At 48.2% G+C, this 24006-nt stretch overlaps 2 protein-coding genes across 3 annotated transcripts in view; one reads left to right on the top strand and one right to left on the bottom strand.

Annotated features, from left to right (window-relative positions):
- Positions 1 to 396: 396 nt before the first annotated feature.
- Positions 397 to 16183, bottom strand: MSS51 (MSS51 mitochondrial translational activator). Its single transcript, XM_006262884.4, has 8 exons — positions 14488 to 16183; positions 13904 to 14050; positions 10514 to 10725; positions 9454 to 9609; positions 8611 to 8735; positions 7357 to 7920; positions 2975 to 3068; positions 397 to 1969 (listed from the first exon to the last, which is right to left on the bottom strand). Exons 1-8 carry the CDS (start codon positions 14536 to 14538, stop codon positions 1741 to 1743), a joined length of 1578 nt encoding a protein of 525 aa, XP_006262946.2. The 5' UTR covers positions 14539 to 16183; the 3' UTR covers positions 397 to 1740.
- A 35-nt stretch (positions 16184 to 16218) lies between these two features.
- CFAP70 (cilia and flagella associated protein 70) overlaps positions 16219 to 24006 on the top strand; it is a 31428-nt gene continuing 23640 nt past the window's right edge. Inside the window, exons 1-7 of one of the 2 annotated variants that reach the window (XM_019493135.2) lie at positions 16219 to 16284; positions 16506 to 16595; positions 18610 to 18745; positions 21306 to 21492; positions 21888 to 21986; positions 22221 to 22300; positions 23385 to 23561. In XM_019493135.2, the coding sequence (XP_019348680.1) occupies positions 18614 to 18745; positions 21306 to 21492; positions 21888 to 21986; positions 22221 to 22300; positions 23385 to 23561 (675 nt within the window). In that variant the 5' untranslated portion in view covers positions 16219 to 16284; positions 16506 to 16595; positions 18610 to 18613. Of the gene's footprint in view, positions 16285 to 16410; positions 16596 to 18609; positions 18746 to 21305; positions 21493 to 21887; positions 21987 to 22220; positions 22301 to 23384; positions 23562 to 24006 lie in introns of those variants that run through there. The other variant, XM_019493134.2, reaches the window with a different exon arrangement.

Here is a 24006-nt window from a genome sequence, read left to right as displayed (position 1 = left end):
AGCATTGGGCAGAAGAGGAACAACAGGGGATCAAGACAGGGCAATGGCCTGTGAGTATATAGAAATGATGCTTCTCCTAATGCTGCATTTATCACAACAATTCACCCATTAGACTGAGGGATAAATTAACCAAGGCAGACACCATGGTGAAGAGGTCATTTTGTGTGTGCTGCTAAGAACCGTACCTGGAAGCCCCCAGCATCTCCCATTGCTGTGATCTTTGAGGGTCACCAGGGCAGGGAACAAGGCCTGAAGAGCAGAGGAGACTGAATGGATAGACCACACAATGACCCACACAAGGGTCAGTGCAGATGTACCCCTGGGTCTAATGCAAATCTGAGGCTGCGCAAGGCATCCACTGACTCAAGGTGTATTCACTACCTCAGCATGGGGAATGCCCCCTCCAGCTTCTTCCAGATGAACTCAGTACCCAGGAGTCAGTACACTGGAGGGAGCGTTCCTCCTTCCCGATATCCCCTAGGCAGACACAGGAAGCGGTGTGTCTCCACCAGGCATTGCTTGTTCCCTTGCAGCCAGCCTCTCCCAGCCAGGTCTCCTCTGGCACCTCAAACAGGTGATTAAATACTAACAGGGCTTGGCTTGGTTTGCCAAGAGGATCACAGTCCATAACCTAGAGCAGCCATTCCCAATCTGTGGTATGCATTAGCAGATTTATTATAATTATATGACAAAAATTTGCTGGTGGTACTTCAGGTTGAATTGAAAAATTGCTGGTGGGACTTAAGGTTGTATCATTTAAATTGGTGGTGCACAATCTGTCAGAGTTTGGGAACCGCAGACCTAGAGGCACTAGGTCTGGGACAGATGTCCTGTCTCTAGCTACTGGGGGTGAGAGCCTGGTTGCAGAGGTCTGCTGAATGGAAAACCCTCCTCATAACCCCAGGTGAGCTGGGACAAATGTTTCCACCTCACTTAGCTAGCTCTGAGCTAGATAGGGCAAGCGCTGGAGAGCTGATAGCTATGGCTATGTTTTTGTCCCAAAAACCAGGAATACAGGAAAACTGCTGCCCCCTGCCATTCAGTCAGAGGGGACAGTGTTTAGGCTCTTAGCAAAGGTAGTTAAGTGAGAGCCTGTAGGAAAGAACAGGAGGGCTGCTCTCCACACTTCAGCTCCCAGCAGACAGGTCACTGATGGGAAGTGCCCTTGACAAGTATGTTGCTGAGCTGTGGTAAGTGAGCAGTAGCAGGCAGGGCCTTTTCTGTGAACACCACTTCTCACATCTCTGCTACCACATATGCTGCAAATGGCTGTGACAGCACTGCACTGATAATGGGCAGCCCCCACCCCAAGGTGAGAGTGGGCTGAGCCAGCACAGGTACTGCAACAGACTCTGCAGTGCTTGCTAAATGCTTGCAGCCCTGCTCAGGCAAGTGCTTGGTTTCTCTCTCTCCCATTGTTCATTGTGCTGGTTTGGGGTGGAGGTCAGCTCTGAGGCATAGCCAAGAGAGCTTGCTCTCTCCAGTGTCCCTCAGAGACCTCTGTATTGCTGAAGGAGGCAGCTATAAAAGCAGCCAGCACAGCCAGGTTCCCCTCCCTAGACCCCATGAAGAGCTGCTACCTGTTGGGGTTGCTGCCCAAGCTGAGAGGGGAGCACTGGCCCTGAATGCAGCCAAGCCAGAGGAATGGAGGCAGGGGTTGGAGGTGGCATATCAGGGTCTGTCTAGGGGCAGTGAAGTGCCTGGTTTACTTGATACCAAGCAGGTGTGAGCATTTCTTCTCTACTCCCCTTTGTCCTCTTCCTCTTCCAGCTCCCTGATATCAGGCTCATACGGGGGACTGGACAGCCCATGGAACATGATGTAGTGGGAGCTGCAGTAGACAGGCGGCTTGTTGGGGCTGGAATAGACCTGCTCGGGTTTGAGGGAGGCAAAGGGGTTGGCTCCACAGCCTGTGATGTTGGTCTCCAGCTCCATCAGGATCTTCAGGGAGGACTTCAGTTCTTGCTCACTGTCAGGGAGAGATGAGGGGCATGTTTACAGCCTGCCAACACCCCCCTGTCCTGACACCACATAACCTGTGCCAGGATGGTCAGTGGAAGCTTCCTCTACGGCAGTGCCCTGCCAGTGCCACTTGGATGCCAACAACATGAGGCACCCCACAGCATTGCTTGGGCAATGCCCCAGCTGAAACACTCTGGTAGCATTTTAAAGAAATGTCAAGCTCTAATAGCCAATTATAGCATATTATTGCAGGGTGACATAGAATCATAGGAAAACAGAGCTGGACTAGACCTTGGGAGGTCAACTGCTTCAGCCCCCCTGCAGACCACTGTAGCTAAGGGTTTGTCTAACTTGACTCTTAAAAACTTCCAAGGCTGAAGTTTCCATAGCTTCTCTAGGTAGCCTGTTACAATGCTTAATCTCCCTCAGAGTGAAGACATTCTTCCTAATATCCATCCTCAATTTCCCTTGTTGCAATTTAAGATCACTGCTCCTGTAGCCCTTATAGCCACAAAGAATAGTCTATCCCCATCCTTTGTAAAATCCCCCTTCAAGTAATTGAAGGCATATCAATCTTCTCCCTTGAGTCTTCTCTTCTCCCAATTAAACCCTGGTTCTTTCAGCCTTTGCTCCTAAGTCTTGCTTACCAGGCCGGTAACCATTTTTGTTGCTCGCTGCTGGATTCTCCCATTGTTGTTGTCTTTCTTGAAGTGTGGGCCCCAAAGCTGGATACAATGCTCTAGCTGAGGCCTCACTAGTGTTAAACAGAATGGAAGAATCACTTCCCCTGTCTTGCAGGTGACACTCCTGTTAATAAAGCCCAGCATGCTGTTGGCTCTGTTTGTAACCAGAGTACGCTGTTGGCTCACATTCAGCGTGTGGTCCAGCATGCAATGACATAAATGGCACTGAAAGGTATCAGTCCAAGTCAGAGAGCAGCTGTCCCCTATTAATGACTGTCTTGAGGGCTCTGGGCATGTTGGCTCCTGGCGGGTAGACAAGCCTGCCTTACTTGTAAACGGTGAAGAGGGTGGGGATCTTGTAGTCCCGCAGCAGCAGCAGGGTGGGGAGCCAGCCTTCCATCAGGTCCTGGCAGGCGTGGAACCCTGCAAACAAGGGAGAAGGCAAGGTGGAAACCCTGGAGAAACCTGGTCCCAGTGCAGAGAAGAGTGGCTTTGCAGATGGAAGAAGGTTGGGGGTGTGGTCACAGTAGGAGCTGGAGCAGCTTGTACAGTATTCTTATTCTCATTCACCTCTTACCCCTGCCACTACATGCTCCAGACTCCCATAGCTAGTCTATTTTTGACAGCCCCTATTTCTGCCGTGCTGCAAACAGGTAACTCCCACTGACTTCAGAGCATTTCACAAGGAGGGGTGAAAGCAAGAGGCTTTGAGAGCCTTCACTGCAGGGTGAGGCAACTGGGTCAGTGCTGTCGGAAGGCACAGGCCACCAGCTGGGAAGGCTTGGCAGGGAGGGGGCAGGATCTCAAGGGAGACTCCATGTTCTGCAGGGTGTGGAGGGGTTGCAGCCCTCTGGGATTTTGCAGAATCATCCTGCCTTTAGCTGGACAGTCCGCAGGTGGTGTGTGCCTGGGCAGGTGCCAGTGTCTCAATGGGTCAGTGGCTTTTTTAAATTCCTAGTCACACAGCATCCCAACATGATATAAATTGCCCAGCCCTGGAAGACACAGACCCACAGCACCATGGGACTAGGATACAACTTTGCGCTAAATTACCTTTCCCCATAGGACTCCAAAGCACTTTACAGATATATGACAACAAGTGATACAGGGAAGTATCACTATTCCTATATTGCATAGGGGGAACCAAGGCAGGCAGAGCTGTATGTTCCCCAAGGCCAAATCCTCTGTTCCAACCCATAGCCAGTGATTTTTTTTACTCCATGGCCTGTGCATGACTGCAAGAGAGGAAACCATTAGTGTTTTTCACTGTTTCCAGCTGATGCTTTTGTGTTTCAGCAGTGCTCACTACTTGTGCTAAATGCTAAGTGCATGGTTCATTTGGAATGATTCTGATGAACCGGCCTTGTATTGAAGATGGCAGGATGTGTCCAGTGGGGCTTCTTTTGCTGATGGCTTGTGATGTGATGTAGGATGACCTATACTTCTTTAAGAGGATGTTTATCCTCTGGAGTAGTGACTTAAGTTGTCTTTTCTTGTTCAGGGGATGCAATAAGGGGAGTGGAAGGCTGTGTTTTTTCTTCCCACATCTGATGCTTGTGTTTTGGATGGTTCAGGGATCACAGCACCAACTTGGGGCTGGGCTCACTTTGTAAAATTTCACCAGCGTAGTTACATAGGTTGGGAGTGTGAAACCCCTGCCAACACAGCTGTGCCCAGCTAACCTGGTGTGAACACGACTATGCTGCACACTGCACTGCATCTTCACGAGGGGGCTTTGGCAGCAAGATTCTTCCAGTGAGGACAAGCTTTGGCCTGTGGAAGACCTGAGTTCCATTCCCTTCTCTCCCCTAGACTCCCACTGGGACCTGGGGCAAGTCACTTAAGCCCAGTGTATGACAGAAGAGACTTGTCTATATAGCTGTTCCAGTGCAGCCTCTACACAGGAACACAACATAAGCACCTGTACCAGGGTCACCAAGTAAATGAGATGTGGCAGCATCAGCCCTTCTGCACCTGCACACCAGGGTGTTTGCCAGCACAAAAACATTCTCCCAAATTACCCTCTAAAGGACATGGCTCTGGTGGAGCCCAGCCTCAGCTCCCTCTGCCAAATTAGTACTGCCCTGTGTGTCAAGTGTGGCATGCTCAGGTATCATGGCAATGGTGGGCTGCAAGTACCCAGAATGGATGAGTGACCCCATTCTTTGGCAGGACACAGAAGAGAGATGTTTCAGGGGCACTGGCAGATTAGCAAAACCAAGGAGTACAGGAAAACTCTGGGGATGCCTGCTTAGCTCACCTCCCTGCTGTAGGCATCTTCTTCCCACTTGCCCCAAAGAACCTGATCAGCTTCTTACTGCTGAAGATGGTGACTTAGGTCTATTGGTGCTCATGCCATAACCTTACTCTTTAACACTTGCCTCTGGTTGATCATCTCCCCACTACAGCCCAGATGCTGACAGTTCAGTCCTCTGAGCCTGATGCAGTGTCCTGACAACACTGCCACAATGAGTTAAGCCACCCTTTGGCCTAGATCTGACATGGCATCCATTCTCCTTCCTAACGATGATGCTCTCTGGCTCACTTTGTGGAGCACCCATGGATATTTTTCGTAGCTGCATTTCAATTCCAGTAGCTCACAGACGTATTTAGTGAGGATCTTAAAAACATGCTTCCACAAGCAAAGGTCCCTAGAGCTTTCTGTTCCCTGGCCCCATGGCTCACCATGTAGCAATCACAAGAGAGGCTATACTCCACAATTCATAATATCCCCAAATGCCTTGTTGTGGCTGTTCATTGAGTGGGAAAGGAGTGGGTTCAGATACTTCTAAATACTTTAAACTGATCTCTTTTCTGAGTTCTGGAGAAAAAGACAACTTTGTGAGGGGTTGCTGTGGGGAAGAATAGCAATACCCATGGACCCAATAGTGCTGAGAAGCTTGAATTGACTATGGATCACCTCAGTGGTCTTCCTTTAGCCCACCTCCTCTCCTCAGGTTACACAGCAGCTGTGGTCCTCCTGGGGCCAGGGCAAGGTTGTGTTAGTGTCACATCTCTGTTTTTCTTTCCGAAAAGCAGAGATGTGACACAGTACCTAGGCCAAGGCTGCCTGGTTTTCAGGCCTCTTTGAGCATCTGTTTCCTCCTGTATCCAGCTGCACAAGGTTGATGCTACAATACCCTTGGTCATTATCTTTCTTTTAAGTAGAGATGTGCCATGCTGATGCCCCAGCCACATACTATGATTATTCATGTGCTTAAAAACCTCTCACTTTCCAGTGCCATTGACGGGCTGACACAGCAAACTCCGTGCATGCCTCCCTGTTCCCACCTCAGGGATCTCAGGTCCCACCTGTTCTCAGGTCCAGTAGAGCAACTGGGCTGAATTCAGACCCAGCTTCCCAGGGTGCCAGATAGACAAGGTGCTATGATCTAGTGATCTGAGTCAGGTCCCTCTCTGCTTTCCCTTGCACTAGGTTAGTGGAGACTTTAGAGGATATCTAAATAGCACATGGCATGCAGGAGATGCCCAGTGAGAAGCACATGCCATTCTTGGCTATGCTTATTAGAAGCTACCAGACACCCAGGGTGAGATGGCCATGCTGACCTATAGCATTAAGCCTCTGGCATCCGGGCTATGCAGCACTTTCTGTGCCAGCCAGTCTTGAATGGAGTCTATCACCAAGGCTAAGAAGCAGTTAAGTAGGAGCTAATGAAGTACAGAGCCCTTAAAGATTTGCTTTGTCCCTTCCTCCTCCCTCTCACTGAACATCTGGTGCATGACACTCTCCAAGCAGAAGGAGTATGCAAAAGGAGAAAAGAACACTCCCTCCCCAATTTCCTGCAGCATGGGGCAGTAACAGTGAGTGGATAGAGAACGGAGCAGAACTCCTCCCAACTCTTCCAGCAACTTGCTGTGTGACCCCAGGGAAGTCAATACCCTCTGTGCACCAGTTTCCCATCTATATAAGGAGGGTAATGGAGCCTGTTTTTTTCAAGTGCTTTGAGATCCTCTGAGCCAAGGCTGTCAGGAAGCCCAAGCTTCACAACTGTGCTTTCATCAAGCACAGCAGGGACCCAGAGGTTACAGTACATGACATACTACAGCCTGCACAGTGGCATGGGAGCAGCGACAGGAAAAGTCCCTGGGAAGAACATGCCCTTCTCAGCACCGTTCTTTGGCACAGACCCACTGCCAGTGCTTTCTAACACCTCGGTGCTGAATCACCATCTCACCACCTTAACATCCCTAGGTTGGGATAATGCATCAGCCTGATGACATTATGCACAGGACACACCCAGGCTGCATGTGCCCCAGCAGGTGCCCTTGGCAACCCTTCAAGATGAATGGTTATTACATAGTTGGCTGTAATCACAAGGGACTGGACTTAATGAACCAGTAGGTCCCTTCCAGTCCTATGTTCTGGCATTTAAAACCTCAGCACCTCCCAGCTGCTACCATCGCTGTGCACCCACCTTCTGTATTTGGCTTTGCTAAGCTGGCCTGAGGCATTGTCCCCTGGTTGTTTCCTAGGATACAGAAGTGGGGAAGGCATGGTGGGCAGTATCTTATCACAGAGGAAATGCAGTGTTGGGGTACACTGAAAGAAGGAGCAGGAAATATGGGCCCTTTGTTACAGTTGGAGGGGTATGAGGAGCATGACCCAGGATGGGGCCAGCTCTGTGGGACCAGGGGGATGAGGTACCCCCTCTTCGACACAACTATAGTGAGGCTCTGCCCAGGCACTCACCTGGATGAAAGCCCACCACAAGGTCCGGGTGTGCAGCCTGCTGAGTTTCTACTTGGGATTCCCAAAAGTCATGATAGAGGCCTTTATAGCTGCTGAGGTAAACTCTACCCCTGGGTCCAAAGGCTGTCAGTGGAGGTCTCATGATGGATCCATCAACTACATCCACTCCAACCATTACCACCTCGATGCCCTGGTGCCCAGGAAATATCCGTGTCAGCTCATCATAATCTATCACCCGGGTGTTGAGGGTCTCGATGTGGGAAGCCCCAGCCACGTGCACAGTGATGGGCTTGGCGTAGGGGTCAATACTGAAAGCATGGAGCCCCAAGCCGATGGTGATTGGCCGGGACTGGAAATCTGAGGTCAGCCGCTTGATGGACTCCAGCAACTCTCCCTCCTCTGGCTTTGGCTTCCCAGCATTGGCCCAGAGGATGGTCATGTAACGCCCGGTTAGTATAGCACCCAGCTTTTCATCCAGGTGCTCCTGCATGGCAAACCAGTCTTCCCAGCCTTTTACTTCCTGGATGCGCTTAGTCCAGGTCTCCGTGTGGAAAGGAATATCACCTGGTGGGAGAAGTACAGACAAGCTTAACTCTTGGGGTTCCTGCCTCCACCAGGTGGGACAGATCCCTTTCCCTGGAGAATATCATTAAGTCTTTAAGAAAACTGGCCATGGGGCTCTGCCAGCTTAACTTTGGTTAAGCTCGCCCGTTGCTGAGCCAGGATGTAGTGTGGTAGCTACTGAATGGGAAACAGGAGGATGGGAGGGTGGGAACCCATGAGACCATCAGGGCTGTCAGCCAAACCAGGAGAAAGTCTGCAAGTATATAGGCTCCAGACATACCCTGAATGGTTGAGAAGCAGGAGCAAAATCAGGAGTTCCTGCAGGTTGGAGTACATGCATCTGTGCAGTTCTTAGATTCCCATACTGCCAACCACTGCATGGCTCTGTCACTGTGGGAGGTGCTCACTGGGCTTTAAAGGCAGTGTTTGAGGACTGGTCTCTGAGACCCCAGAAAACCAGGAGTGTCAGGTAGGGAGAGAAGCTGGTAGAGAGTAGAAGCAGCTCTGGACAGAACCTACAGTGAGACCCCTGGCCCCGTTCCCTTGCTGTTCCCACCTGAGGCAGCTGGCTAGTAAGCTGGTGCTGAGGCAGTCAAATGAGAAATGCCATTGGCTTACTCTGGCTGTAGAGGGGCCAGCCTGCTCAACACCAGTCCACTGGTGCATGGAGAGCAAACCCAAATTTCCTACCTGTGAAGATGAGCCACTCCACCAGCCGGTCAAGGGCTACCAACTTGAGCTTTTTGCAGAACTTTTTGTGCACAGGCCAGTTGGCCCGCTGGCACTCAGGGCTGCAGTAGTACACATTCTGGCACCTGGAGGGAGGGTAAGAGAAGAGGAAGGAGTAGGGGCACTAGGCTGCAGCAATACATATCCAGGAAGCTGATGGAAAAGGGTCTCACAGACAGAGCTTGAGAGAACAGCCTCAAGGAGTCTGGTCTCCCCTGGATTTCAGTGTATTCTTGCCTCTGCCAGCCCTGCATGTTATAGGTGACCCACAGACTTCAGATTCACCCTACAGAACATCAATGGGATGTGATGACAGAGTGGTTAAGGTGGTTTGCTATGGTACCGGAGTTGGACCCCTGCTCCAGACTTATGCCAAGGGCAGCTTGGAGCAGGCCTAGTTATCAGCAGCTACTTGGTCATTCAGGTGACTGGGTGTGAAACCAGCCCACCTGCACCCTTGGGTGGTATTGTTTCGGGAAGCTGGTATGCCAGTGGGCTGCAAGGCTCAGGATGACCTTGCAACCATGTAACTTCTTTGGCCAGGAATCAGGCTCTGAGATATGACAGAACAAAAACTAGATGCAGTGGCTGCTCAGGGGTGTAATATCCATTTCAGTGTCACATTCAGAAGCCCAGTACAACCCATGTGTATCTGATAGGAATTAATCCTCCCCTTCTCAAAGCCACTACAAAGAAGTTGAGAGCATTTTTACTTGCAACAGGGAATGGGTCTTGCTTGGTGCTGTGGGACAGGCCTCTAAAGCCATGCTCACCCCCTCCACTTCACTGGGGGACCAACTGTACCTCTTGCATCGACGGAGGTTTTTGGAGTCAGGAAGAGCATCAGGGAGTTTCTTGCACTCCACACAGAATTTGAAGGTGTCCTCCATTTTTTTAAACATGTCAAAATATGTTCGGATTCCAAAATCTGCACTCCCTTTCTTCCCGTCCATGGCTGACCTGTGGAAAAGCATCCAAGGCAGGATTGCTGCTGAAAAGTGAGCTGGCTCCAGCCCAAGTGCAGACCACATCTATATGGGACCTTTCCTAGGGATAAGGACTGGACAAGGGCTGCATAACGTAAGCCACTGGCATCATTAGCAGAGATGGTAGAGAGTGATTGTTGCTTCATTAATGTTGCAATGTTAATGCATTATTAGGGCCTTGGTGCAGTTTTCTGCAGAGGCTAGCCAGAATTTTAATGGCAGCTAGCAGAGAATGTCTTCCTCTGAGATGCTTTTAAAAACAGGAGCTTTATCTGTACCTGGGAGGAGCAGGGACTGCCGCTCTAAAGGAGTGTGATGGCCCTACTTTGGGCATGGATAATAACTAATTCTCACAAGTGCAATCAATATTACACTGATGAAAAAAAAAGCAGCATGCAGATTAGAGTAACCTTATGTAAGCCCATGGAGAATTACCCTGAAAGAATTGGGTAAAACTCCACAGTGCAGGTTTAGGTTTTGTCTGTCTGTGTCCATCTTGGGGTCACTGTTTGTTCAGAGTAAACAGGCTAGTACCCACTCCTGTGCTGCCATGTGGTGAGGCACTGAGCTATACAGAGCTTCATATCCGGTTTCTGATCCTGGTGTAATATACATCAGTTTTGTATATGAGTTGGTATGAACTGGTAGAGACAGACCTGATCTTGAGCTCACTTAGGAGGGCAGCCTAGGTCACTGGAGATGGCACTTCCAGTCCAGCAAGCTTCCCTCTAAGCCAGCTTTGTTTTTCCCTTCTGGTCATGCCCTGCTCAGCTAGTGCAGACAGAGGCCCAGATGTGTTCAAGTCCACATACTGTGCAAGTGTTATGAGGGCAGCCTGTACCTATGCAGACAAGGTCGGGTAATCTGGCATTACTCACTTGTATTCGTCATAGCTTTTCATGTTAAGCTTTCTCAGGATGACCTGTGACAGACCAGGAATGTTGCTGTCCATAGCCTGGAAGCCCAGAGAGTCCATGTTGGGGCCTGTAACCACAGGCTCCTCAGCAGGCTTCTTCTTGGAGCATCTGAACTTGGATGGAGTGTCCTTGTTCCTGTGAGCCATCTCTGCTAGTGCTGGAGTTGAGCCAACCTGGAAGTGGTGAGGACAAGGCAAAGGATAACAGCTCTTGGGATGGGAAAGTGAAGCCTGGTCCTCAGGGTCTCCTTCCCTGTGTTTCAGTGGGCTTCCCCTGCTACCCCAAGGAGCTGATACCTAGCATGCTCTGTGCAGGAATGCAGCACAGCTGCTGAGGTCAGGGCTCCTCCTCTTGCTATGCTGGAGATGTCCTCCTGGCTAATAATCTGCAGGGAAGCAGTGGGGGTCAACCATGTGTGGGGCCAGGAGACTGCTAGCCTGGGTTCTGATGGCTGCTGTGCCAAAAAGGGTATCACTGCCTCTGTGCTGCTCAGCTCCCCTGACTAGAAGGGTGTGGCAACACTTCTCCAGGAGCAGAGGGGACTGCAGGGCATTTTTAGCTCCTGGGATGGAAGCTGCCTAAGGTGCAGAATGTAGATCTGGGTGCCAGTTTGAGGGCACGAAACCCAGGCCTAACAGGAAGGTGCTCCTGATGCGAGTAACATCAGTAGCTGCTTCACCTTAGTAGGCCCAACCTCTCCACCCAGCTACAGACACCTACTTCTCATCTCTCTCTTCCTCTTCTTTCCCTGTCTTCCTGTTACATCAGCAAGCTCCCCTTCCCATTACTGATTTGGAACAAGTTTGGTTTCATTATCCTAACTGAGTCCCAAAGCAGAGTGGGAACGTAGAAGGTTTTCCAGGCCCCAGTCATGGAGGAAATCCTTTCCCTGCCAGTGGACTTGGCTGTGGTCCCCGTTCAGAAAAAAATCATTGTATTATGGTGTACATGGTTGGGGGTCTGTCTGAGAGTCAGCTGGCTGACAGCCGGGAAGCCTGGCTTTGTTCACAACTGAAACATCTGTCAGTTGAAAGCTATTGCATATTTTGTTTTTCATCTCTAAGTGCCTCACAGACAGCTGGGAGCAAGGTAGATTTTACTGACTCACAGAGGCATGAGACAGCAAGGGCAGGGCCTCCTGGTGGTCTTCACTGTCTGTGTCTCATTCAAACAAGATTCCAGGCATTTACGACTGGTGTATGTGACCTGACTGTACCCAGGGTGCCAATCAGCCAAGCGAGAGAAAGCAGAGAGGAAAGGGGAAAAGAGTGATGCCACCACCAGTTAGAGTATTGAGAGACCAGTTTATTGAACAGTGGGCCATGGCAGACTCCACGGGCAGGTGAACACTGAGAGAGGTACTAGTGCTAGACACCCCAGTAGGAGGGCTATTGTTCATGGCCATGGTCCCAACCCTTTCTATCCTGCAGCTGGTCCAGGGATATAGGAGAGAGGGGAGGGATACTTGTTGAGCCTTCAGAAAGAAGTGTTGGAACAGCCGCTGAGCACAAACTTCTGGACAAGCCTGTGGCTGGTCTGTGGGATTCAGAGGTAGAAGTCCTTCAGGCAGCGGTATGATGCTCCTCTGCATATATGTACAGACATACACACACATGCTGACAGTGGCTATACATGAGCAGCTTGAATTCCAGGGACCTGTACCTCATGGCATATAATGAGCCAAGCTCAGCAGAAGCTGATGGCTGCGGAACAGTGCTTACCTAAGGGACCACAGCCATGGCTTACCTGTTTGGATGATGGCAGATCTGAGGGGGGTCCAGCTGGACTGCTCCCAGTGCCCTCCCAGAAGATGCCAGCCCCTTCCCCCTCCAGAGCTGACACATGTAGCCCATGTGAAGCCCCCTGATTTTCCATTCCAAAATAAGATACTGCACTAAAGCTATGGTGATAGGGTGGAGAGCAAAAAAAAGAGAACACTCTTGATGCAAGGCCCAGGCCTGGCAAAGGAGACCCATGCTCAGATATCAGGGGGACAAGAAGATAGTACCACCAAAAAGCACCCTCCCCCCATGAATCTGATAGCAATGCTATTTTGGTCAGGGGGCCACCCTCATGGAGCTGGCCAATCAACTCTGGGAGGTGTCAAAGACCTGACAGGAATGAAGCCAGAGGCCATTATAATGGCAGCAGGGATTTCCATTAACTCCTTTTTCCCTGGAACTTTTCAAGCCTTTGTCCTATTCTGCTCCCCAGTTCCACCCTATCCTTCCTGCTCTTTGGGCCTGTCTACACACACAGTTAGTGCACATAAATAAATTCTGGTGCAATCAGCTCTGGAATTTATTCATGTGCAGTACATGGAGCTCAGTCAAAGCAGTCCCAGCTGGCAGGCAGTTCTGGGAGTCAGCCTGTCAGCCTGGGGATGCTTTGACTGGGCTCAGTGTACCGTGCGGGGACTAACTGGGGCACGAGGGTGCTTCAGCACAAAGCTAGTCAGCAGGCAGCCCCTGTGCTGAAGCCCCTCATGCCCCAGCCAGCCTGGGCAGCATCTACATGTGCACTGCTGTGCACAAAAAAACCTCCGCAGCAGGGTATTACTTGTATTTAAAAGTACTGTCTTGCTGCAGAGTTCATTAATTTCCTGCACCCTAATAGGGGCACACATGTAGACACTGGGCAGATCTACACAAGAGGTTACATTGACATAGTGATAAGCTACACCACCATAGCTCATTGCTATGGCAGTGTAGTGTTGGAGGGCATGAACAGTAACACCAACACTACTGCACAGTAGCAACAGGCAAGTACTTCAAGCAAGTACTAAATGACTGTGCAGTCCGGCACACATGTAGACACACCTACTGAAATGTTTACTGTGGAGCTAGTCAGCTCCACAATAAACGTCTTGTGTAGACGTGCCCTCCCTCTCCCCAAATACAGCTCCTCTAACTAGTCAGAGCACAACCCTGATGCCCTGTAGAAATCAGTGGGTGTAACCCATATTAACAAAATAGTTAAATGCTTTTTTCATCAAAACACACCTTAGCCCCTATATTACCCTGGAATTGTGTACAATTATCTAAGGGGAGAACATAATGCTTAGCACCTGAATATAAGGGTCAGAGGACTGTCTCTCCTCCCACCTGAATCCTCAGTCTGCTTCACTTGTAGACCCGTTTGTCAGAAAGGAAAAACAGAGAGATGTAACAGATCTCAAAATTACTCCAGGAAGAGGAAGACTATCAAGAACTAAATAGAGATGAGAGAAGAGGGGAAGAAAGCGATGAAAAGAGGGAATCTAAGGAGAAGGGTAAACCCTGAGCTGGAGAGAGTTAAACCACCTCTTCCCTGACTATATATGTGGGAGGTATAGCATGTTCCAGGACTCACCTTCCAGGTGCTTTCTGTCCTACTTTCCCTCTTCTTTCTCTTTTTTTTTCTCCCACTCAGTGACTCCTTCCCTTGCTTGGGGCTTGTCTCTGGGCTGCAGCAGCCTGCTGTCTCCTGGAGTCTTTTCTGCTTCAATCTGCTGAAATGCTAAGAAGAACCTTTCGGTCTAAGAATATCCTGCCTGCCCAGACCCTTTCCAAAAAGAATGGCTTCTAGTGGGTAGAGTGACTGAGACCTCAGGGCTTGGCTCCCAGGAGGAACACGTGTAAAAACTCTTATCAGGTCTTCCCTAAAGGAACTTCAGAAACCCATGTCACACTTGCCCCCTGCCTGAAGAGGCAGTGCAATCCACTACCCTTGAGCTGACCACACTGTTTATCCCCCAATCTACCCCTGTGCTGGGTTGGTGAGTATCACCCACCCCACTCCACGCATTCACTGTGCTGGAGGACTGTGTGTATGACCCTGCTCACCCCTGTGGAAGAGAAGAGAAAATATCTACCCTATCCCATGCCTTTCCCATAGCCTAGGATACTGTGCAACATCCAGTTCACCCTCATTCTGCTGCCCCATTCCTCACGTACCATGTAGCGCTTCATCCTGCAGGGAATCTGTGGCTTGCGAGTCGAGTGCATCTGATAATTTGTTACTGCTCTCTTCACTGCAATATGACACTAATAAAATTACTGCTGCATTTGCTATTAGCTCTGCTATGACTTTCTCTCCCAGAGACCTAAGGAACAGTACTGTGACAACCACAGTTGGCTCAATAAAAAATATCACCTGCACCAATTCTTGCCTCTGTACAAGGAAGGTGTTCACAGCTAAGGATTCCCCCTCCTTTTGATAATGATCCCTGGATGTTATGCAACTGAGCTTGGTGAAGAATCTAGTTTCTTACAGCTATATCCCATGTCCTGCAGATCAAATACAACGATCCCTAGGTAAATCCTCCACTTTTTACCAGCTATTCTCATTCCCTTCCCTCCACCCTCATGTCTCTCATGTCTCATTCCCCCTTCCCTCCTATCTGTCGCTCACACCGACCACCTCAATTTACATTTTAACTGACTGGCTTTCTTGCATATGTACCTTCTTGCATATGGGAAATATTTTTTTCCAACTATTTAAGTTGGTCTAATAAAAGGTATCATATTCACCCGAAGAGCCTCGTCTGCCTATGTATGTCCTTACACCAACACAGCTATACTGGACACCCTTGCAAATGTACTGGCCTCTGGCTGCTTTACCACTCCATCCAGGAAGACCACAGATCATCTGCTGATGTTTCCTCAGCCTGACAAAGGGTGTTTGTGCCCAAAAGCTTGCTAAGAATTTTCCAACCATTTGAATTGGTCTAATAAGAGATATTGGATTAACCCAAAGAGCTTTGTCTGCCTATGATCCCCATCAATGAGTCACAGAAGTAAAGGACCCCATCCTGTCTGGCTGTCAGGACCTCTCAGTAGTGTTTCATTCCTGGTGCAAAGCCCTTCTTTTCTATAGCGTGCGTGTTCCCCAGCGCGGTGCCTGCTGCAACGGAGAAGGATGTGTCTTTACAGTGTTGCAAACTCCCATGATCAGGTCACGAGTCTCATGATATTGACTGTTGCTCTAAAGCCCCAGTTCATGGAGCAGTTTGATTATGTGAGCTGTTCTGTATTTGCTTTTATTTTTTTTAATGTCTGATCTAGGCTTTGCAGAGAAAAGAATGAGAAAGGCCCTGAAGAAATCAGACTCCAGAAGGGGCAGGAACTGGCCCCAAATGTACTTTTTTTTCAAAATCCCTTGATTTTTAAAGTGAATCATGTGATTTTGGAGCCTGCCTCGCGGTCTGCAGGCTTGGTGGTGCTCTGCTGATTTGACGTGTCCTAGGCTGCAGCATCAGTCAGGGACCGTCCTTAAATCAAGAGGATCCACCCAGAGCCAGGACCGCGCGGCTCCCGGCCCGCTCTCGGCCTCGCAGTCACGAGGACGCGGCACCATGCCCGTTCAAACGAGCCCCCAGGGCACCGCACGTGAGGGCACCGCCCCGTCGCCTGCAGCCCCATGAGGTCAAGGCACGTTCCCATGACGTAGCCATGTGAGGTCACCGTGCGCTCTGCCAATACACCCAGTCGGGCGGGATCTCGTGCGCTGCGACTGTGCGGTCCGGTGAGGATGCAGGAGCGGCTGTGGCCCGCGACTCCGGGCTACGGGAGGTCTACGGGCGGGGACCAGGCCCACAACCATGCCGCTGCCCGGGCTCCAGCCCCGGTGCCCACAACAAACATGGCGACGGCAGGCTCCGCTCCACATCACGTGACCCCCAGCGGCCAGCCCCGTGCGGACCGGCGAGAGCAGGGCCGTTGCTGTGGTTACGGCGGACGCGATGGGCTCAGGTAGGAGCCGCAGCACCTTCCCGGGGGCGGGGCGGAGCGGGGCGGCCCCTGCACCCCCCGCCCCCCCGCCCGAGCGCCTCTGCGACAGGGCACGGGGTGGAGGGGCGCCTGCGGCCGGGGCGTGGGGGCGCCAAGCACACGAGCGCGCTCTGCCTCGGACCCTCCCCGCCAGTCTCGGCATTTCCAGTCACCTTCCGCTTTTCTCTTCCCTCGTGGCACAGGCTGAGTCGCCGACATCGACTGACTCGCAGACTGAGCTGGGAAAGCAGGGCCGCTGACTATAGACGTGCCGTCAAATGCACAAAATAAACGTACAGACGCTTTTTAAAACGTATCCTTTATGACAGTTTCCTTGTGTTTTACCTTTATACTGGGGCTGCCCTTTTAACACAGTCTTTGATTCCCAGGAAACCAACCTAAAGCAGATAGTTCCTGTCAGACCTCTCTTCAGGCTCATAACTTCTCCAAATCAAAGTCCCCGGTCACAGACACTGTTTCCTAGTTGCAGACATCAGATAGTAGAGATCAGGTAGTCCGAGTACTGAAAGAGCAAGAACTAGCTCTTAGGAGAACACTTAGATACATTTGTATTCAATTTATATCCCCAAAGGCAACACTATATGACTGTCTTCAGTTTCATACCTAATATAATAAATAAACATGGACTGTAAGCTGTGAGCCCTGGAAAAATACCATAGGTGAATGATATACAGCAAATGCCAGGTTGTTTATTGCAGTGCCAGTGAACTATCATATGATGAAATGCCTGGGCTCATAGGACATATGTTATAGATAAGGTCAACATGTTCAGACATTTTGGACAATCTTGCCTGTCAGGCTGACATCCCTTAGCTAATTCATAGTTTTGCTGTTGGATTTTGCACAACATAAAGAGCTTTAGATTACCTGGCACTGTTGATTAGCCAAGATAATAAAATCTAATCACTGAAGATATGCTTTCACTGCTTAGTTTTAGTATTATTTAGCATTTATATCAGGGCAGTGCTTAGAAGTCCTAGGCAGGTGAGAGACTTACTGTTCTGGCCAGGGTGCAAACACGCCATCAGTGGCAGTGCCCCAAAGATTTAACAGTTTTAAAAAGACCCATGGAACAGGTGTGTGAGTCAGAAAAGGAATGAAGTGGAGAGGAATGGATCACAGAAGTAAAAGCTATGTGTGTATCTGGGAAGCTGCACGCTGATGTCATTAGCTAGTGCAGCGAGAGGTTTGGCATATCTTACAGTCCTACTAGGGTTCATATTATTTATTGTTAGATTTGTGTTCATATGGCTTCTGGAAGGATAGTGCTAATATATCCAATCTGATGCAAGGCAATCATATTTTCAGAAGCAGTCTAGTTCTGTAGGCCTTGGTTTTTATGGTAGCTGAAGATATTGGTGGATGTGAGATCAAAGGCAGGTATTTCTGTGTCATTTTTCAACCGCCTAATTCCATTCAGGGACTAATACAGTCTCCTAGTGTAAGCTATAGTAGCCTTTGAGCTGGCAATCAGAAGTGACAAAGTGCAGCTGCATTTGGGACATGTCCTCATACTGAGGTAAAGCAGAGAGGGTTGGAAAAGGGGAATTTCTGGGTAGCCTGTTAAGCCTGCTTTCTGGTTGTTTTGAGCTCCTATAGTGGAAACCATTCAGAGTGAAGGACCTGTTTTCAGAGGTGCTTAGGACCTGTGGATTTGGAGACAACATGATCCCTGGGGCACAGGCACCAGGCAGATAAGGGGCACAAAGATACACAGCCAAAGATGGTTCTGTGTCTGAGAGAGAGCACTTAGTAACAGTGCCCTAAACCTAACATGCAGCCATGTTTCAACAGACAGTAAACCCTTGCAATTTTAAAGGCATTGTGTATCTGACCATAACACACACAGCACCAGATACCCCACACCTATTTGTATATGCTTTCTGCTCATTCCCACTGCAATTACTCTTTTCATGAGGCACTTTTCACTTGGAGTGTGCAGTCAAATCAAACTACATTCCAAAATGAGTTTGATTGTGATGCATACACCAGATGCTTTATGGGCTGTTTCAATATTCATGCCTTGTCAGGAAGTGATTCCAGCAGGACTTGAGCTCTGGCCTCTGGAACTGTAGCAGGATGTCTTCAATGCTCTGTCTTGGTCTGTGTACCATTGACATTATATATATTAACTAGGAGAGGGGGCTATGTTTAGAGAAGGAAGGAGAACTCGCATAAAAATAATAGCATTGTTGAGGGCATGGGTGGCTGTGCTGAGTTTGTGCAAAGCAGAATCCATCAAAAAAGTTACTAGAATGTTTCACTGTAATGTTCATGTTCCTGTAGAGACATGGCTGCCCCTGTCGGGCAGTCTGCCAAAAGAGGATCCCTAGCTGTTGCTATTCCTCCTCTTCAATCTACTGAAGCATCGCTGATCCCAGTCAAATCAGTGCAGATCACAGTGTTGGAGGGGCATGACCTGGTAAAGTATTCTGAAAATGTCTCAACTTGTCTGTCAGTAACTTTATCTCCGTTAGTAGATGGGTCAGGAATGGACCTGCTTGTTGTGGACTCAGCAGAGGCATGGAGGGAGAACATATAATTGTGAGCCATCTGTTCTGACACCAGAAACTCAGTGTGGTTCATAATGTCACAGTATGGCTGTTGGTTCCCCACTTGTGGTTAGTCCACATATAGAGATTTGCATTCTCAAGCTCTTTCAGTCCCCACATCACTTGCCAGGGTGATGAGCTGCCTGGACGTTAATATGTAATGAGTTCTACTGTTCCCCCTCTTACATGATTATCTGTATATATAATGTGGCCTACCATGCCTCTTCCTGCAGTACTATGTGTATATGGACTGTGTTCGTCCCTACAGGGTGTTCTAAGCAATGTACAATGCAAATTATGCAAAAAATATTGTTGTACTAACATGTTCCTCTTCTTCCACAACTAGCATAGCATAGAGACAAACACACATGAAAGAGATGTTTAAATCTTTCTTATTGTGCTCTGCTGTAGGGCCAGATTCTGGTTTCACTTTTAGTAAGGTAAATCCCAAGTGACCTCGGTGAAGTCAGTGCTTTTAAAGGTCATTTGATTACAGTGGCGATCCGAATCCAGTCTTTATGAGGCTTTTGCATTATACGGGTGTCTTTACTGGCTTCTAGTAACAGCTCAGGAAAAGCTCTGAGTGCCTTTGAGGACAACTCAAACAGAAAAATGAAGAAAAAGTTAAGAGTACATCCATGTGGGTATTTCATCCATAGTATCTAAGTATCTCTCCCTCAGTAATAAATTTACACACACAAGCCCTGGGAGCTAGGAAAATATGGATAGATTAAAAAAATACTAAAAATAATATAATGTCACTATATAAACCAATAATACAAGCTCATGTAGAATATCATGTTCAGTTTGGGTCATTCCATCTCCAAAAGGATGTAGCAAATATAATGAGGGCCAAGATACAGGCAATAATAATGATGATAGGTCTGTAAAAGCTTCCAGATAAAGGGAAATTGAAAAAGATGGGGAATGTTGGGTTAGAGAAGAGATGCATAAAAAGAGTAGGATAAATAAATAAAATATAGCAGACAGTCTAGGAAAGGTAAATTGGGGACTTGTATTTAGCTGCTCTAGTCTTCAAAGAAGGAAATAGCGAAATTAAAGTGCAGTAAATTTAAAACTGATATAATGAAATCCTTTTTTATACACTGCACAACATGCCCATAGTATAGAGCATTTTACTACAATATGTAGAAGCAAAATGCTTAGTAGGAATCAGATAAAGCAGGGGTTGTAAACCAGGGGTACATGTACCCCTAGGGGTACTTGGAAAGGTCCTAGAGGGTACGCGTGGGCGGGCAGGGACAGAGCACCACCACCCCGCACCACCACCTTACAGGAACAGGGCCAGGGAGGCAAGGGCAATGGTGCCCCTTTGCAGGTCGCACAGGCACCATCTGGCCGGGCAGACATGGGAAGGGGAGGGGGTAGCTCGCACATGGTGGCTGCCACCACCATCCACCACCCTGCGCCGCTGCCCATGACCCTGCATTGCTGCCGTGCACAGCTTTCCAATGACTGGTCGCACGTGCGACTCCATGGGCTGCTGATGGGCAGTGTGTGATTGGCCGGGTGGGAGGCCCATCAGCAACCTGCGGAGCCACACGTGTGGCCAGCCATGGAAAAGTGGCACACGAGGTGCGGGGCAGTGGGTGGCGGCCATGGCTGTCCCTGGCGGGGGGGCACGAATCACGCTTTGGGAGGCTCTGCGGACAGTGCCGTGCAGGCCCTGCTACGGTTCCATCACCTGCTGCGGGCGGTTGCCCCTCCCCCCCGCCAACACTGCTGCCAGCTTCTGTGGGCAGTTGCCAGCCCCCGCCTCACCACTGGCTTCCATGGGTGGTCACCACCCCACTGCCACCAGTTTTTCCATAGCATTTCTTCCAGTATTTTATATGATACTGGTCATTGTCAGTGAAAGGCTGCTAGGTTAAGTGAAACCCTGCTCTAGCAATTAGTGTGTTCCTATGTTTAAGAAAACCTTTGAAAACATGTTCAGAACTGGACCCTTCTTTAAAGCCACTACTGCAGTAGTTTTCAAACTTTGTTCTGCAGAACCCAGGGGTTTCATGATAGGTTGTCAGGGATTCTGCAAAGAGATTGTGAGTAATGGAGTGGGCCAGGCCACCTGGCTCTATGGATGTGGTTAGGAGTTCTACAGAAGCAGGAGTGATATGAACGAGTTCTGTGACTTCAGGAAATTTGAAAACCACTGCACTACTGTAAAGTAAAAGGAGCCTACAGATTCCAAATACTAAATATCTTCAGCAAAGTTGCTGAAATTGCCACTAGATATTAACTCAGCTATACTACTTGTGAGCTACCTCTTAACACCTTACAAAAAGTGGAACCTTTCTGAAAACAGTTATGTATTAGTATTTAATCTCTTAGGATTTGCATGCAGTTTGAAATATGCCTTTCTTATAAATTAAATTAAATAATTAACCCTAATGATTGTTTGTGCTTGATTAGAAAGGTGTAAAAGGAGAAACTCCAGTTACATATGTTCGTGTAGAATATAATGGCACAACCCTGGGCGATTCCTCAAAAACTGATGTTTCTTCCACTGGAACAGTGATATATAATTTCACCACCAGCTTCGACTATAACCCTGATGGGCCTAACTCTTTGGATGACATTGCACACAAGCCCATATTCTGTACGTAACTGTCTGTTAGCTATGCATTCAGATTCACTGTCAGGAGCGGAGATCTTGCCCAAGGCCTCTCAGCAAGGCCATTGCCATCTGCTCCTACTAGAAGTCTCTTGTTAGAGAATGGAGTAGGAGTATCATCTGTGAGGAGCTCTAAGCTCCTCCATTTTCATCCTCTTCCTGCAAGAGGATGTGGAGAATGTAGTGTGTGAGCACTGGTAACAGACAGCTCTCAACCATTCTGTTCTCTTCTGGCTCTGAGGAACAGAATAGGAACATTAGCCAAAAGCTAATACAGTTCCTCACTTTTTAAGCACCCCTAAATGATATTGTTTTCAGTGACTGTTTTAAGATGATTGAGCAACTTCCATAGAGTCTGTTTTTTTTTCCCTTTTTGCCAGTGACTGTGATTGAAGTCTTGCCAAAGGAGAAGAGGCAGAAGGATGAGAAGACTGTGGCTCTTGGCCAGGCTGTTGTTGACCTCCTACCTTTGCTTCAAGGTGCAGTAGAAACTTCACACTGTCACCTCACCCTCCTTTTACTTTCCTTGCTTTCTTTGAAGCTGTACCATAAACTTTTTTTCATAAATCCTCATTTATTGACAAAAATATCCAGTTCTCTAAGAGGACTATTCAGTGAGGGGGGCAGATGCCACAGCTTTTTCTGTCGGTACACAATTTCTCTATAAGAGAAGTTTCAGGCTTTATGCCATTTCCATCTTTATTTCTTCATAGGCAAGTGTTCATTTGAAGCAACTGTTCCATTGCATGCAGCACCTGGTTCTCCAATGGAGAACTTGCGCCCAGATGCCAAGGTATGTGGAACTTTGCTGGTTCATTCATTCAGTAATTCAGTCATTCAGCTGCCTATTGCTTTTTAGTTAAACACTGTTTGTTTTTCTCAGTAACTGTGACTTTGCCTCTTTGCACATGAAATGTTAAAATCATACATATAAAAATACAGGGACCTCTTGTATTCCCATTGAAGAATATCACAAATTTTCAACTGATAATTAGATCAGAAGTGAGCCCATAAATACTATTGTTTGTCATTTAAAAAGCAGTTGAAAGAACAATACATTTGCAAAGTGAAGTGTTGAAAAATCAGAAATTGGCAAAGATGAGGTTGCTTGTATAACATTTACTCTCTTTCTTTGTGCAAACTAAATGCTGCATAGCTTGCGATTATGCAGTAAGGACTATTTTCATGTGGCATCCCAGTCTCAGCTTACAGGCTGAGCAATATTCAATGAGCAAAGCAGAGATACACAGTGAATGTAATGAAGTTTATGGGGAAATGGGCCTAATTCTGACCAAATTCTGTGTGCAGTTACTAGTGTAAATTCGTTAAATCAGTGGACTTAAAATTTACACTAGTGCATTTGAAAACGTATTTTTGCTGTTAGACTGATCAGCTACATGTAATAAATAAGGCAAGAGTCTACCCGTTGAACAATAGTGATAATAAACATTGAACACCTGCAGGCCATCCATCCTTTATTGTGAGTATGTGCCTAAATAATCATATAGGTGGATAAAAGGGGTATAGCTAGGATTGCACTTGCAACCTTAGGTTTGGCTTCTCTTGAATTCTTTGTACAATATGTTGCAGCCTTAGTGTTCTTTCAGTAGAGCTGGTTTTATTTTCCTGTTTCAAGACACTGATGTTTTAAGTAGGAGATTGTTTCAAATTGAATGCAATGGTCACAAAATAACCATATGATGCCTTTATCTCACAATACTGTTATATTCTACTTCATTTAAATAAGTAACTATTACAACATTATAAATTCTCCACTTAGGTATCTGCCTGCTTTATGTGCACACAGGTGCATTTGAACTTTTTAGCAGTTGCTTTTTTTAGCAGGTAATGTCAGTTCCCTTTGTTCTTACCTGCAGTGTGCCCTCGAAGTGGCAGTGTCTGTCCAAGAGTCCCTGCTTTCTGCAGCTCAGCTGTCAGGTGGCAATCTCCTGAGGGTTACACTGGAGGCTGCTTATTCCGTCCCTGATGCATTTATTCCCACAGGACCTCAGCAGAACTATATGGTTTCCTTGCAAGTGCCAACAGCTGGAGAGGTGAGGGCATGCAAAGACCTAAAACACCAACATGTCAATGAGCTCTTTGTACATATCCAGCTACATGTCTTTGCTTTTGTGGTTCACTTTTTCAGGATGTTAGTCTGCAAGTGTACAAATGTACAATAGGAGTGAGGGCTAGAGCACTCCAGTGGCAGAGGTATTGACTGATGTCCCCACTCTCTATTCCTGACACCCCTGGATTTTCCTGCCATGCCTTGGTCTTAAGTAATAGAAAGGGTGAATGGGGTGAAAGGAAAGAATTGGTGGGGAATGTAGTATAGTAGGTAACAACTTAGGCAGCAGCAACCAGAAGAAGATCGAGTTCAGGATCCTGAAGAAAGGAAGGAAGGAGAACAGCAGAGTAAGGACCTTGGACTTCAGAAAAGCAGAGTGACTCACTCAGGGAACTGATGGGCAGGATCCCTTAGGAATCCAGTCTGAG

This window comes from Alligator mississippiensis, chromosome 13, assembly GCF_030867095.1.
Source record: "Alligator mississippiensis isolate rAllMis1 chromosome 13, rAllMis1, whole genome shotgun sequence".
In the NCBI taxonomy this organism is placed as follows: domain Eukaryota; kingdom Metazoa; phylum Chordata; order Crocodylia; family Alligatoridae; genus Alligator; species Alligator mississippiensis.
This window is presented reverse-complemented; position numbering and strand designations above follow the sequence as displayed.